Source organism: Bos taurus, chromosome 15, assembly GCF_002263795.3.
Source record: "Bos taurus isolate L1 Dominette 01449 registration number 42190680 breed Hereford chromosome 15, ARS-UCD2.0, whole genome shotgun sequence".
Taxonomy (NCBI): domain Eukaryota; kingdom Metazoa; phylum Chordata; class Mammalia; order Artiodactyla; family Bovidae; genus Bos; species Bos taurus.
This window is the reverse complement of record NC_037342.1, coordinates 29,002,840-29,016,345: the sequence shown is the minus strand read 5'-3', so window position 1 is coordinate 29,016,345 and position 13,506 is coordinate 29,002,840. Positions and strand designations below refer to the sequence as shown.

The following is a 13,506-nucleotide window of genomic DNA, read 5'->3' as shown; positions in this document are numbered from 1 at the left end:
CTAAATGTTCGCTATTATTGCATTCACTATGCTGAGCCACACCTCCCTTGGTGGGCACCATTATATGCACCTGGGACAGAACTACCACCCTTGGACCAGCCTGCTGATCAGCAGCTAGTCACGGTCAACGTCATGGAGATTCCTTTTGAGCCTAAGTGCTGCTTACAAGGACAGACGTAACTTCAACGCAGGCCAGTAAACAGAAACAGCAGCCACAAGACCGAGGCTGAATGTGTACAGTATATGTGGGTCTGCAAACCACAGAGGACTTTTCTGAGTCGTGGTCACACTCTTAAATAGTCCTGTGGTCAGCAGGGTTTTCTGAGTGCAGAAAGCCGGCTGATTTGAACTGGGCTGAGAGAGCCTCAGTGCTCCTGTGAAGGCCCTTTGCAAGCTGAGCATGTGCCTTGGGAGGTCGAAAAGGAAGGCCTCCCACATGGGCCCTGCTGCTCTGCGCCCATCACCCTCACTCAGAGCGCAGCCCACATCCGGGCGGCTAGACCACAGCCGGCTTCTGGCTGCCTTGCACTACTTCTCGCAGCAGAGGCAGAGATCCCTGCTCTGCCGCACCTCCACCTCCTCCCTCCCCTCCCCCAGCACCCGGGCGGCTCCTCCTCTCCTCGGAGGCAGCGTGGAAATCTGTATTCCCCTCCCCCACATCCCAACACCCGCTGACACACACCCCTTCACCTCCTCTTTTCTTTCCGCTGCCTTCATCTGCCTTTTAAGACCTTTATTTCTGTCTCACCCGTTTTCTGAACGGAGCATTCATCAGGCACTCTTTGTTATTCTTGCTGTTTTTCTCCAAAAGGGATTAGTCAAATGATTCTTTTTCTCCCTGTCTTTCTTTCTTTCTCTCTTCCCTCCTTCCCTTCCCTCCCTCCCTTCTTTTTCTTTTCCATCTTCATTTCTTTCCTCTCTGCCTCCTTCCCTTTCTCTATATCCACCCCCCACCCCCTGCCCCTCTTTGATTTATTCCCTGATGCCCTTTTCAAAGAGAGCTTCAGGTAAGGCCTGTTCCAGTTGTGGAAACAGGTAGTACTTGCATTTGAGGTCATAGCTAGGAATACAGTCAAAGGTAGGGAGGACCTGTGTTGTTCAGGAAACAAGACAGCCTGAGGGCTTCCCAGAAAAGAGGGACAGCAACTCTTTCAGCCAAATACACTTTATTTCTTTTCTTTCTCAGCTGACAAGGAATTTAGCACATTCATGGAGCTACAAATGACCATCTAGGAGTCTGCAGTGGACACAGGGAGGGAGGGGGCACAGAACGAGCTCTGGGTTGGGGTCTGTGAACAGGGCAGGACCTCTGCCAGCATTTACCCAGTCCATTCCCACCAAGGGTTTCCAAACAGAGAGCTAGAAACAGAGAAAGGTAGGTGGAATAGTTAGGGATGGGGCAATTTCTCTGCAAGAGAAAGAGGGAACCAAGGGGAATAGTAATATCCACTGGGGAAGGAACAAATGGGGGCAGGGTGGGGTGAAGAACGGAAATAAATATCCTGACAAGAAGGCCAACCAGGTGTGAAGGGGTGAGTAGCTGTGATGTTTCAAAGGATAATAAGGCAGCAATATCCTTGGACTGGGCGCCAGCAGAGAAGGCAGGAAGGAGGCTGTGGGGACAAGGCTGAGGGTGGAAGCTTCCCACAAGGCAGAGGAACAGTTCTGTGGGGTCCAAGATTTGCCCAGGGAACAAACAGGGAGTGGCAGGCCTGGAGAGGAGGCAGACCTGGGTCAGTGGGAGATGGTGTCAGGAGTTGTCAGACGCCTCTCTGATTCAGGCCAGCATACAGGTCCCGCTGGCCTTTCCGGATGGGCTAGAGGTGGAATAGAGAGCGGGTGGTCAGCAGGGTGGGAGGAAGTCATTCCTGAGAAAGAAGGGCTTCTGCAGAATTAGCTTTAGAGCAATGGGAAGATCCTAGGCTAGGAGGCAGGAGGTGGGCTCAACTGGTAAGAGAATTGATCTGGTCACCTCCTGTGAACCTTAGTTTTCCCATCTCAAAAATGGGAAACTAAAGGACCACTTCTTAGGGCTTTTGTCAGAATTAAGTGAAGTCACTCATGCAAAAGTAAATGCCACATGCTTGACTGGTGCTCAGTAAATATTTGTTGAGTTTTTCCAGGTGTGACATGCAAAATATTTAACCATTGGTGGTGCATACACACCGATCAATTAGAACAGTCCTGGTGATTCTCTGCCGTGTCAGGCAGTAACTCTTTACTTGCCAGATCAGCTGGTAGGTACATGCTGGTGGGATGGCAGTCACGAGTTTATGGTGTTTGAGTTGGGTGTATGGTATTCCCCATGGCTGCTCCTGAGCTAATTAATGAATAAACCAGAGAAAGAGGAGTGACACCGCCACCCCCACTGCTTGTGGCTGTGGGAACCCTGCAGCCTTTGAGATGACCGCGTTCTACCATGATAGAGGCGGGCACATTGTGGGTTGTCCTGGAGCCCTGAAGGAGGGGCCTTGAAGTGTCTGACAGGCCAGGTGGATAGTCCCACCTGTCCCTTTCTCCCCTAGAAATTCCCCTCCCCCACTGTGTCCCTCATTACCTCATAGTCTGGATTGGGTACAGGGGGTGGCCTCCCCTTGTTTTGTCCTGCAAAGGAGGGAAGGGAAAACGATTCATTTCCAAGAGGACACACCAATCTCGTGAAAATGAGACCCAAATCCAGGATGGCGAACTCCCCTCTACTTCTCAGTTTTTTCTGCTCCAGCTGCTATTTTTCTTTGCCTTTTTTCCATCCCATCTCTGATGACCCTACACAGTTCTTATCATTTTGTGACCTCTGCTCAAGGTCCTTCCATGGTTTCTGAGTAATCTGAGATGGGACATTCTGTGTCAAGATCTTGGCCATACCATGACTGTTCTAGAGAAGCTGTCTTGACCTGGTCCAGGCCAGACATCCCCTCCTTGGTGGGCATCTCCTCCGTGATCTTACCCCGAGGCCTACCGCCAGCACCCGCTCCTCTCGTCATAGGCGAGGCTTTGGCCTTTCGGCTCTTGCTCCAGTAATACACCAGCAGCAGCAAGCCCAGAGTGACACAGATGTCAACCACGATGATTGTGGCCACCTCCATCAGATTCACCTCCATGCAGTTCTGACACACTGTGAGGCAGGGGTCGGGGGAGAAGAAGAGAAATCCCCCAGAAAGGAAGACACAGGACACCGGAGATGAGGAAGGAACAAATGAAGCTCGTTCTCGACCTTTAGTACTCACGTACCTGCCGTGGCCAGACACCCCTCCCTCTGCCCCCAGGCTGCTTCAGCACCTTTATAACAACAAACGAAGTGTGGTGTTCATGGGTAGAGACTCTGGAGTCAGTCAGACAGTCCTGGGTTCAAAGCCCCGCTACATGACTCACTAGTTGTGAGAATTCGGAAATGTGTGTTGAACCTGCAAAGCTTCTGTTTCTTCATATATAAAATGGAAGTAAAATAGCACTGAACCCATATACTTGGTAAGAGGATTATATGAAATGCCCAGGCAAGTGTTTGATATAGTGCTTGAAACTTAGTAAGCATTCATTGATTGTTAGCTGTCATTATTGTTTATGATTATGCCTTAGTTTATGACATTTTCATAGAGTAGCTTTGAGTCCTTTTTGCAAATCCTGAAGAATTCATGTCTGGATAAAGCATCAGATAAACTAATATTGGGGTTCCATATTTTCTGGACAGGATGTAATGCAGACAGGATACCCAGTCCTGTCTCTTGGGAAGTTGTTTTGGATCTAGTGCTAAGGTTACCCTATCAGCCCTATATTGATGTTTAATCTATATTTCAGAAAACACTGATGATGTGTGGCCCCAGATAGTCTTGGATTGAGTACAGGGGAAGCACAAAGTTGCCAGGGAACTGTAAGTTGGGTAAGGGGAAATCCTGAGAATGCGATTTTAAAATATCCTCCCTGAAGAGTCTAGTAGAGCTTGCTCTGAAGACCTGTATTACCTCTTGCTTTCAGGTACAGCGTGTGTGCGGCCTCCTTGTTGCCTTCGGTCATGTAGCACTGATAATAACCACTGTTATCCATTTCTGAAAAGTTTTCCAGTAACAGCTGTTTCCCAGTATAGCCTTTCATTTGTTCATCATTTTGTTTCCAATGTATTTCACCTTCAAACTCTCTAGGGCATGTCAGCTCAACAGTGTTTCCAGAGATGGAGACTTCATATGCTGGGGAATGGGAGAGAAGAGAATGGAAATTTAAAAAGAGAAACCAGTAACATTTAAGGCAAGTTAGTAGCCAAAGAAGCAACCAAATGCAGAAAGTCATCTGACATCCTAGATCTCAGATTTTCTTGTCAAAAGGCGACTCTGTTGGCTAAAGGATATGAAAGAGGAGAGACGCAGGAGAAGGGGCCCTAGAGAACCTCCTGAAGACGACTTCAGAGTTTAGGCATGGACATGGGGACTTGGAAGGAGAGGGTGAAAATAAAGAAAATCTATAGAAGTCCTTATTTGTAATGTTTCTAAAATGGGGAGTTAGAAATGTTGGGAGGGCCTCAGTTCTTGGGGTTAATCTCCCTCAATCAGGTGCTTCTTCCCAACCACAGATCTGCATCATTGATAGGGCAGGCGTAAGAGACTGAAAAACTTACGTTTCTGTTCATCAGCATCTGAAAATGAAAAAAGGAAAGAATGGTAAGAAAATAACCTTGGTTGAAGTTTAAATTGTGGGTAAAAAATTTTGAGTGGAGTTAGACACTGTCTCTAAGAATTCCCAGAGAATTTTTTGGTAGCCCCATGTCTTGAAGATGAGTTATGTACCTGGCCTAAGAGATATGCTCATAGACACAACTCAGGTGTATCAAACAGAGAATGTATCAGCATGTAAAGCTCAAAAAGTCTTAGAATCCTAAAGCTGAAAAATTCTAGACGTCTTCAAACTTATTCTCTTGCATTAGCAAGGGCCATATTCCAGATAGATATGAAAAGGATATCATATCCTTCTCAGAGATGAAGACCTTCATTTCTTTGAATCACTGATTCTTATACTCATCTGTTTTTCGTTATTCAGAAGTTCTTTCTTATAACTAACAGAAACCCTCATAGTAGAGATCAAATATCTTTCTTCTTATTCCATGCCACTTTCATGTTATTACCCTTAAACTATGTGAAGTTCTGTATACATTTTAAAGAAATAATTCTTCTAATAAAAAGTGACAGTATTTTAAATTATATATCAGTGCAATCAACTCTTAGTTATATATGTTGGAACTATTGGTGTGGACAACTGAAATCCACTAATAAAATTTGGGGATCCAGCCAAATTCCCCAGAGTAGGTAATTTTGCCCTAGGAAATAGGGATGGGGAGACCCTGGTTTCCTGGAAGACCTGTGGCTGGGACCCTAGGCAGCACTGGGCTATGCTTGAGCCTGAATATATAACAGTTGGAAGAGCAGAGCGTGACGCTCAGAGGTACCGCTCTCTCTGTTGGGGGTGTTTTGCTACAGTGTGCTATGGGGACAGAACGCTGGACTGAGTCAGAAACCCTATGTTTGAATCCCAGATCTGCTTTAGGCTGTGTGACCAAGGGAAAATCATTTAACTTCTCTGAGCTTCAGTTTCTTCATCTGGGAAACAGATAAAACATCTACCTCACAAGGTATTTGTGAGAACTAAATGGATTATGAAACCGAAAATGGATGGTGCATTGCAGATGCTCAAGAAAAATGTTTTTTACTTTCTTTCTTTCCTTCTGGGGGTCCTGCTAATGGAGAACAGAGCAGAGTACTGACCCACTTGCTTAGTCAGCACTCCGGCTGAGATCAAATGGAATGTAAAGTCATTCTGCAGGTTTACCTATCTACTAATAATGGGGAGTTGAGTATAATGACAGTAGATCATCTGTAATATTTTGACTTGGAAATAATTTTTCAGCATTGATATTTCTTAGAAATATTAAACTAGAAATCATAAAATAATATAGAAGTAAATAGAAGTTTCACTCTGCATGGTATGTTTGTTTGGAAAAGCAATGTGAAAGAAATTGCTCACAACTCTTTTTGGCATAAATTCAGTAGTGAAGCGCAGACCAATACAATCTCATACGAGGGCGTAGATGTCTATGCTTAGAAGCACTTGTTTTATTATTATTATTTGGCTGTGCTCCATGGCATGTGGGATTTCAGTTCCTCAACCAGGGATCGAACCCATGGTCCCTGCAGTGGAAGCACAGAGTCTTAACCACTGGACCACCAGGAAATTCCCTTAGATGTCTATACTTAGAAACAGGACGTATGCTCACAAAAATTTTGTACATGTTCATAATGATTAAAAGAATGAGTTTCAGGGACTTTCCTGGTGGTCCAGTGGCTAAGACTCTGTGCTCCCTGTGCAGGGGGCTGGGTTAGACCCCTGGTCAGGGAACTAGATCCCACAAACTGCAAGTAAGGCCTGGTGCAGCCAAATAAATATTTAAAAAAAAAATGAATTTCAGCATCAGATAAATATGCATTTATATTTATATCTCTGATTGGACAATATATTTATTTTCTAAGTCTTGGTTTTCTTATCTGTAGAGTGAGGATGTTAGGAGAATGATGTGACAAAATTCAGGTAGAATATTAAGGGCAATACCTAGAACATGTATACTTAGTAAACTATAATGCTTATTATTTAGTCTGCATATTTCCCGTATAATGATAGCTAAACTCTACCAACTGCTTTCCGCCCATCAGATGATATTCTAAGTAAATCAATCAATCCTCATAACAACTCTACAAGCTAGGTATCATTATTATTTATATTTCACATGTAATAATGCTATGGCACAGAGAAGTTAAGAAAATTATTCAGACACTCAGCAAGTAAGAAGTTGAGCCAGGCTATGATGCTCTAGTTTCAGAGTTAGACTCTTAGCCTCACACTCCACAACCTTCTTCACTGCCTGAGATATTGTTCCTCATAAATAAGGTTACTCTTTAAAACTCAACTCAAGAATCACCTCCCCTGGGGAGCTTTTCCCAACTATATCCTTTGTAGAGTTGGCCGCTCTTCTCTTTATATTTTATTTTACTCTTTACTCATAGCAGGAAACAGACTACATTATCAATTATTTATCTTTCAAATAAGACCATCAGCTTTCTTTTTTTTTTTTTTTGCCGAACCATGTGGCTTGTGGGATCTTAGTTCCTTGACCAGGGATTGAACCCAGGCCCTCAACAGTGAAAGTATGAAGTTCTAACTGCTGGACTTCCAGGGAATTCCAAAGACCTTCAGCTTCTTGAGGGGGAAGGAACTAGTGATGCAGTCATATGCATGATCATTTATTCATTTAAAAAACAGGTATTGAGCACCTGTTCACACACACACACACACACACACACACACACACATTGAGCACCTACCATGTGTATTAGAAGTAAAAGTAAAGTGTTAGTGGCTCAGTCGTGTCCGACTCTGTGATCCCATGGACTGTAGCCCACTGGGCTCCTCTGTCCATGGGATTCTCCAGGCAAGAATACTGGAGTGGGTTACCATGCCCTTCTCCAGGGGAATCTTCCTGACCCAGGGATCAAAACCAGGTCTCCTGCATTGCAGGTGGTTTCTTTACCGTTTGAGCCACCTGGGAAGCCCATGTGTATCTGGCCAAGTAAATAAGGTGTTGTTTTGGCCTTCAATTAATTCATGATATACACAAAAATTCCAACCCACACCCGCATATATATTCTTTCCTGAATGGATGCTCAGGAATACACATCACTCAGCTGTAATCGGACCTGACAGTTAGCAACAAACATAGGCACATCTCATACAGATTCTATTGAAAGATAATTATATTTTCTCTCTAATGGTTCTGGCTCTTAGTATTTATTACTGTGACATGTCATGATCATTTTGATCCACATTTGAAAGGAAGTTGTACAGAGCGAAAATCCTCTTACAAATTTCTTCTGAATCTGAAAAAGAAACTATTCGGAACACTTCTATCAGCTAATAAGATCAGACCCTTCCACCTTGGGTTAGGACTCTTCCCTCAATCTTCAGAAAACAATGGACATTTAAATTTTCCATGGCTGCATATGGAAAAACTCTTTCATATTCTACATTAAAAAAACCTGGTGGCTAATTAGTTATAAAAAAAGGGTCCTAAGTAATCATTTTGAATATAATGTCTATTCGATACATAAATATAAAAATATATTTATAAAATTAAAAATACAATTGGCACTAGTGGTAAAGAACCCACCTGCCAATACAGAAGACATAGAGATATGGGTTCTGTTCCTGGGTCAGGAAGATCCCCTTGAGGAGGAAATGGCAACCCACTCCAGAATTCTTGCCTGGAGAATCCCATGGATAGAGGAGCCTGGCAGGCTACAGTCCTTAGCGTTGCAAAGAGTTGGACATGACTGAAGTGACTTAGCAGGCAAGCATAAAATTATTACATTGTACCCCTTAAACTTATACCATGTTATATGTCAACTGTATTCCAATAAAGCTAGCAAAAAAGGAAGATCTGTATTGGGCATAAATTAAACGATAAACAAAAACCAACCCCAAATGACCAATAGCATGCAGAAGAGATTAGTTTTTCTGGAGTTTATCAGGGCTCTCAACATATCCCATCTGTCAGTAAGGTAACATTAACACATTCTCCATGATATATTTTTTAAAAAGGATTCTAAGGACACTACAATTTAGGCAGATTAAGGCTACGTAATGGAGACTGGCGCAGTGCATGCCTTTTAACACAAAATTGGTTCACTCAATTTGGAGGAGCTGACTGAAGAGAAAGCCTTCCAATACTGGGATATTCCTGCCTCTCTGCTATGACTGAGGAGGTAAGTCCAGGCCAGGCACACTCATATGCATGTGCACACATGAACACACATGCACACACACACACTTTCAGAGTATTTGGACGTGTCATTCTTCTTTTTTTTTTTTTTTTACTTTTTGGTCATACCCCACAGCATGTGGAATCTTATTGCCCTGACCAGGAATGGAACCTATGCCCCCCACACATTGGAAGTGCAGAGTCTTAACCATTAGACCACTGGGAAGTCCCTGGACATGTAATACTGAATGTGGACTCAAATGCTGCCCCAGAGGCCTATTTAGTGCATCTCTAGGCATGCATTCAAGCCACAAATCCTCCACAAAAAAACTCACATCAAATAGGAAACAAAAACTTGGCATTGTTTTAGTTGGCTCAATTCTTTTCTTCTGAATAGTTAACACTCATTTCCTATGATCTCTGTTGTATTCCTCCTCTTGGCTAGAACTATCCCTAGACTTATGGCGAAAAGGCAAAGGAGAAGATGAGAGAAACCCCTTTTATTGGTCTCTGTAGGAGGTCTAGTGAAAACATTCATAAATATATAACAGATGGGCTGATTTGATAACAAGGAAAGAAAAAGCATAACTCACCTTGTGCCCAAGCACCAACTAGAAAATAAATAAGAAGAAAAGAGTTAGTAAATGTTGTGAGTGACTGAAATTCCAAGCAGAGAAAGTTCTATAGTCTAGTCTGACCATTTCTGAGCATCTGCGGTCCTTCCCACCCATTTCTGGATCACAGTTAAGCCTATACCCAGTGAGTGATATGGACTTCTGGGTACTGACCCGGGGTTTCTGGTCCGTTTGGGATGAGACAGAAGAAGGAAGCACCTAGCGTTAAACATGAACACACAGCATTTGACAAACAGATGTTAGAAAATGTTGAGGGGTGCTTCTGGGGAGACGGAGAAATAGCGGGAGAGTTTTGCAGCCGAGCCTCCATTTTAAAAAGAAATCTCTTGACTGTGGAAGAAAAACAAGCTCTGGGTTAGGTGCAAAGATTGAGATTCTTGTTCCGTCTCTGACTCCTGCTAGTCTGATAGTTCGGTTTTTCCATTTGTTTTCTACTTGAGACAGAGATGAGAATACTTGAAACCAATTACTCATTAGCTAGCGCCTGTGCATTGAAGAGTCCGATCATATTTCCACTGGGTCCTCCAGAGTCCCTGCACTCAGCAGTAATCCGGATTCTCTGTAATGACCAGTTTCCCTGACATCGCCTTCAAGTTTCATGTGTACCTATTTTATCAACAGCCTGTATATTGGATGAAACACCCCTCCCACTCACCATAACCAGAGCAGCCTGGGCACATTCTCATGAGGCCAAACCTCTAGGGGTGGTTGGGTCTTTGGTATTCCCTCTCTCTCCCTCTGCAGAGCACAGTATATACTATGGGGCTGTAACCCAATGCCTTGAGGAATCACACTCTGCCCCTTGACACTCCACATGTTCCCTGGTAGGAGACAAATGAGCCAGAGAGCTCATTATAAAGGCAGAAGGGCAGCCCCACTCCAGACCCACTGAAGCAGAAGTTGAAATTTAACAAGATTCCCCGGTGACTCGTGTGCAGGCTCAAGCTAGAGAAACCCAAGATGAAGCAGGAAGTGGAGACGCCATGGCTATAGCTCTGAGATGCAAGCCCCAGCTGTGATAGTGTTTTCTAGATTTCTAAAATAAAGCCCTCATGAGCTATTTGGCCTCACATCGTGCCATCATTAAGAGCGCAGGTTGTAGGCAGTTCTGAGTTCCCAGATCAGCTTCAGCACTTACTAACTGTGGTTTTAAACAAGCTATTGAACTTCTTTGAGTACTAGTTTTTCACATCTGTAAAATAGGGCGGAGGTCCCCAGCCTCTGGGCCACAGATGGGTACCTTCGTCAGATCAGTGGCAGCATTAGATTAGAAACAAACTGCACAATAAATGGGGTGTGCTTGAAACATACTGAAATGAACCCCCCACCCCAGTCCGTGGCAAAATCATCTTCTACGAGACTGGTCCCTGGTGCCAAAAAGGCTGGGGACCACTGAAACAGGATACATATAACGTTTACCTTCCAAGGTGGAGGTAAAGATTAAAGTAGTTAACACAGGTAAAGACCTTTTTGTAGCATGGTATCTGGCACTCTTACTGAGTGCTGTTCACTACAGCAACCTTAAAAGAAAAAAAATCTTTGTCTGATATGAGCTATGGAAAGCCTCTTAGTTACTTATCAATTTATATTCCACCTTCCTTCCAACAGGACTAAAGTAATCGAAAGCACTTGGTCAACTGAAAAGGACTGGAAATTATGAAGTGCTTCATTGTCTCAGATACTAAGCTTGCTGTATAGTTGGTGCAGAGTTTGGGATCAACTATCTGTTCTCCTCGCAGTGAAGAGAAGTGAAGGCTAACTCCTCTAATCTCCTTTGTGTTAGTTCACAAGGGCTGGGCTGTTCACTGACAGAACGAGGTTTTTCTCGGAGGCACAAAGATCTCCTTGCTTTCGGTAGATATGATCACCTCAACTGCTTTCCTTTAGCTGTTCTCTGAAAGGTCTTCTGGGAACACACTAGCCTAGCCCTCGTTCCCTGTGCTAACACTGCACAAACATTTCCTTACATTTTCTAGAAAATGAGGCTCCTTGATACCCTGGGCAGTACCAGGTTAGGCAGTGAGCCTTCCATGGTCTGGAGAAACACCCATCTTTTCATTCCATCCTACTCACCTAATAAGAGGCAGAGTCCCAGAGCTCGCCAGAGATTCCCCGACTGCATCCTTCCCTCACTGGACGCTCACTCTACCTAAGATGGCGGAGGCCAGTTGGCTCACAACTTCTGAAAAAGAAACCAGAGGACTTTTTCAAAACCCCTGCTGGAGTTGAGGACCCTGGGGCCATTGCTCCCAATGCTGGGATGAAAAAGGGGGCTTTGTAAGAGAGAGACTCACCATTTTCCGAAGCAGGCACCTACGGCTGGGAGGGGAGGCGGGTTTCTGAACCCCACACAGGAAGTGTGAAGGGGCCTCTGGGCCTGAAGGGTTCTACGTTTGAGACGGAGGCAGCCACCTGGGTTGGCTGGGGAGAGTTGGGCCCCATGTCCTCCCATTGGATGAGGGAGACCTGAGGTGCTGTGAAAAAATACCTGCAACTCAGCTGCCCAGGCCTTGGCACACTGGGGGCTCCCTTCTGAGATACCCCTCCTCACCACACAAGCTGTGACAGGAAGAGAGAGGAGCACCAAAGAGTTGCTTTCTTTATGGCATACGTTGCTTGGGCCAAGGTGTTGGTTTGAAAATATATGTTGATTTAAAACCATGAGATGCCATTCTTTTTTTGCCTGTAATATTTACAAAAATATTTTTTAAATGTAATATTCGGCATTGGAAAGGGTAAAGAGTGACAGTCTTAGAATCTGCTGATGTGAGTATAAACGGTTATCAGATCAGATCAGATCAGTCGCTCAGTCATGTCCGATTCTTTGCGACCCCATGAATCGCAGCACGCCAGGCTTCCCTGTCCAGCACCAACTCTCGGAGTTCACTCAGACTCACGTCCATCGAGTCAGTGATGCCATCCAGCCATCTCATCCTCTGTCGTCCCCTTCTCCTCTTGCCCCCAATCCCTCCCAGCATCAGAGTCTTTTCCAATGAGTCAACTCTTTGCATGAGGTGGCCAAAGTACTGGAGTTTCAGCTTTAGCATCATTCCTTCCAAAGAAATCCCAGGGCTGATCTCCTTCAGAATGGACTGGTTGGATCTCCTTGCAGTTCAACGGACTCTAAAGAGTCTTCTCCAACACCACAGTTCAAAAGCATCAATTCTTTGGCGCTCAGCCTTCTTCACAGTCCAGCTCTCACATCCATACATGACCACAGGAAAAACCATAGCCTTGACTAGACGGACCTTTGTTGGCAAAGTAATGTCTCTGCTTTTGAATATGCTATCTAGGTTGGTCATAACTTTCCTTCCAAGGAGTAAGCGTCTTTTAATTTCATGGCTGCAGTCACCATCTGCAGTGATTTTGGAGCCCAGAAAAATTAAGTCTGACACTGTTTCCACTGTTTCCCCATCTATTTCCCATGAAGTGATGGGACCGGATGCCATGATCTTCGTTTTCTGAATGTTGAGCTTTAAGCCAACTTTTTCACTCTCCTCTTTCACTTTCACCAAGAGGCTTTTGAGTTCCTCTTCACTTTCTGCCATAAGGGTGGTGTCATCTGCATATCTGAGGTTATTGATATTTCTCCCAGCAATCTTGATTCCAGCTTGTGTTTCTTCCAGCCCAGCGTTTCTCATTATGTACTCTGCATAAAAGTTAGATAAGCAGATGACAATATACAGCCTTGACGTACTCCTTTTCCTATTTGGAACCAGTCTGTTGTTCCATGTCCAGTTCGAACTGTTGCTTCCTGACCTGCGTACAAATTTCTCAAGAGGCAGGTCAGGTGGTCTGGTATTCCCATCTCTTTCAGGATTTCCCACAGTTTATTGTGATCCACACAGTCAAAGGCTTTGGCATAGTCAATAAAGCAGAAATAGATGTTTCTTTGGAACTGTCTTGCTTTTTCCATGATCCAGAGATGTTGGCAATTTGATCTCTGGTTCCTCTGCCTTTTCTAAAACCAGCTTGAACATCAGGAAGTTCACGGTTCACAGATTGCTGAAGCCTGGCTTGGAGAATTTTGAGCATTACTTTACTAGTGTGTGAGAGGAGTGCAATTGTGCGGTAGTTTGA

The 13,506-nt window shown here is 44.3% G+C and overlaps 1 protein-coding gene across 1 annotated transcript; it reads right to left on the bottom strand.

Moving 5' to 3' along the window:
* Positions 1 to 1,149: 1,149 nt before the first annotated feature.
* Positions 1,150 to 11,765, bottom strand: CD3E (CD3 epsilon subunit of T-cell receptor complex). The gene is given in 8 exon segments (NM_174011.3): positions 1,150 to 1,817; positions 2,558 to 2,604; positions 2,948 to 3,115; positions 3,960 to 4,181; positions 4,607 to 4,624; positions 9,385 to 9,402; positions 11,500 to 11,608; positions 11,721 to 11,765. Coding segments are annotated over 7 exon segments (579 nt in total). The 5' UTR covers positions 11,549 to 11,608; positions 11,721 to 11,765; the 3' UTR covers positions 1,150 to 1,760.
* Positions 11,766 to 13,506: the final 1,741 nt, after the last annotated feature.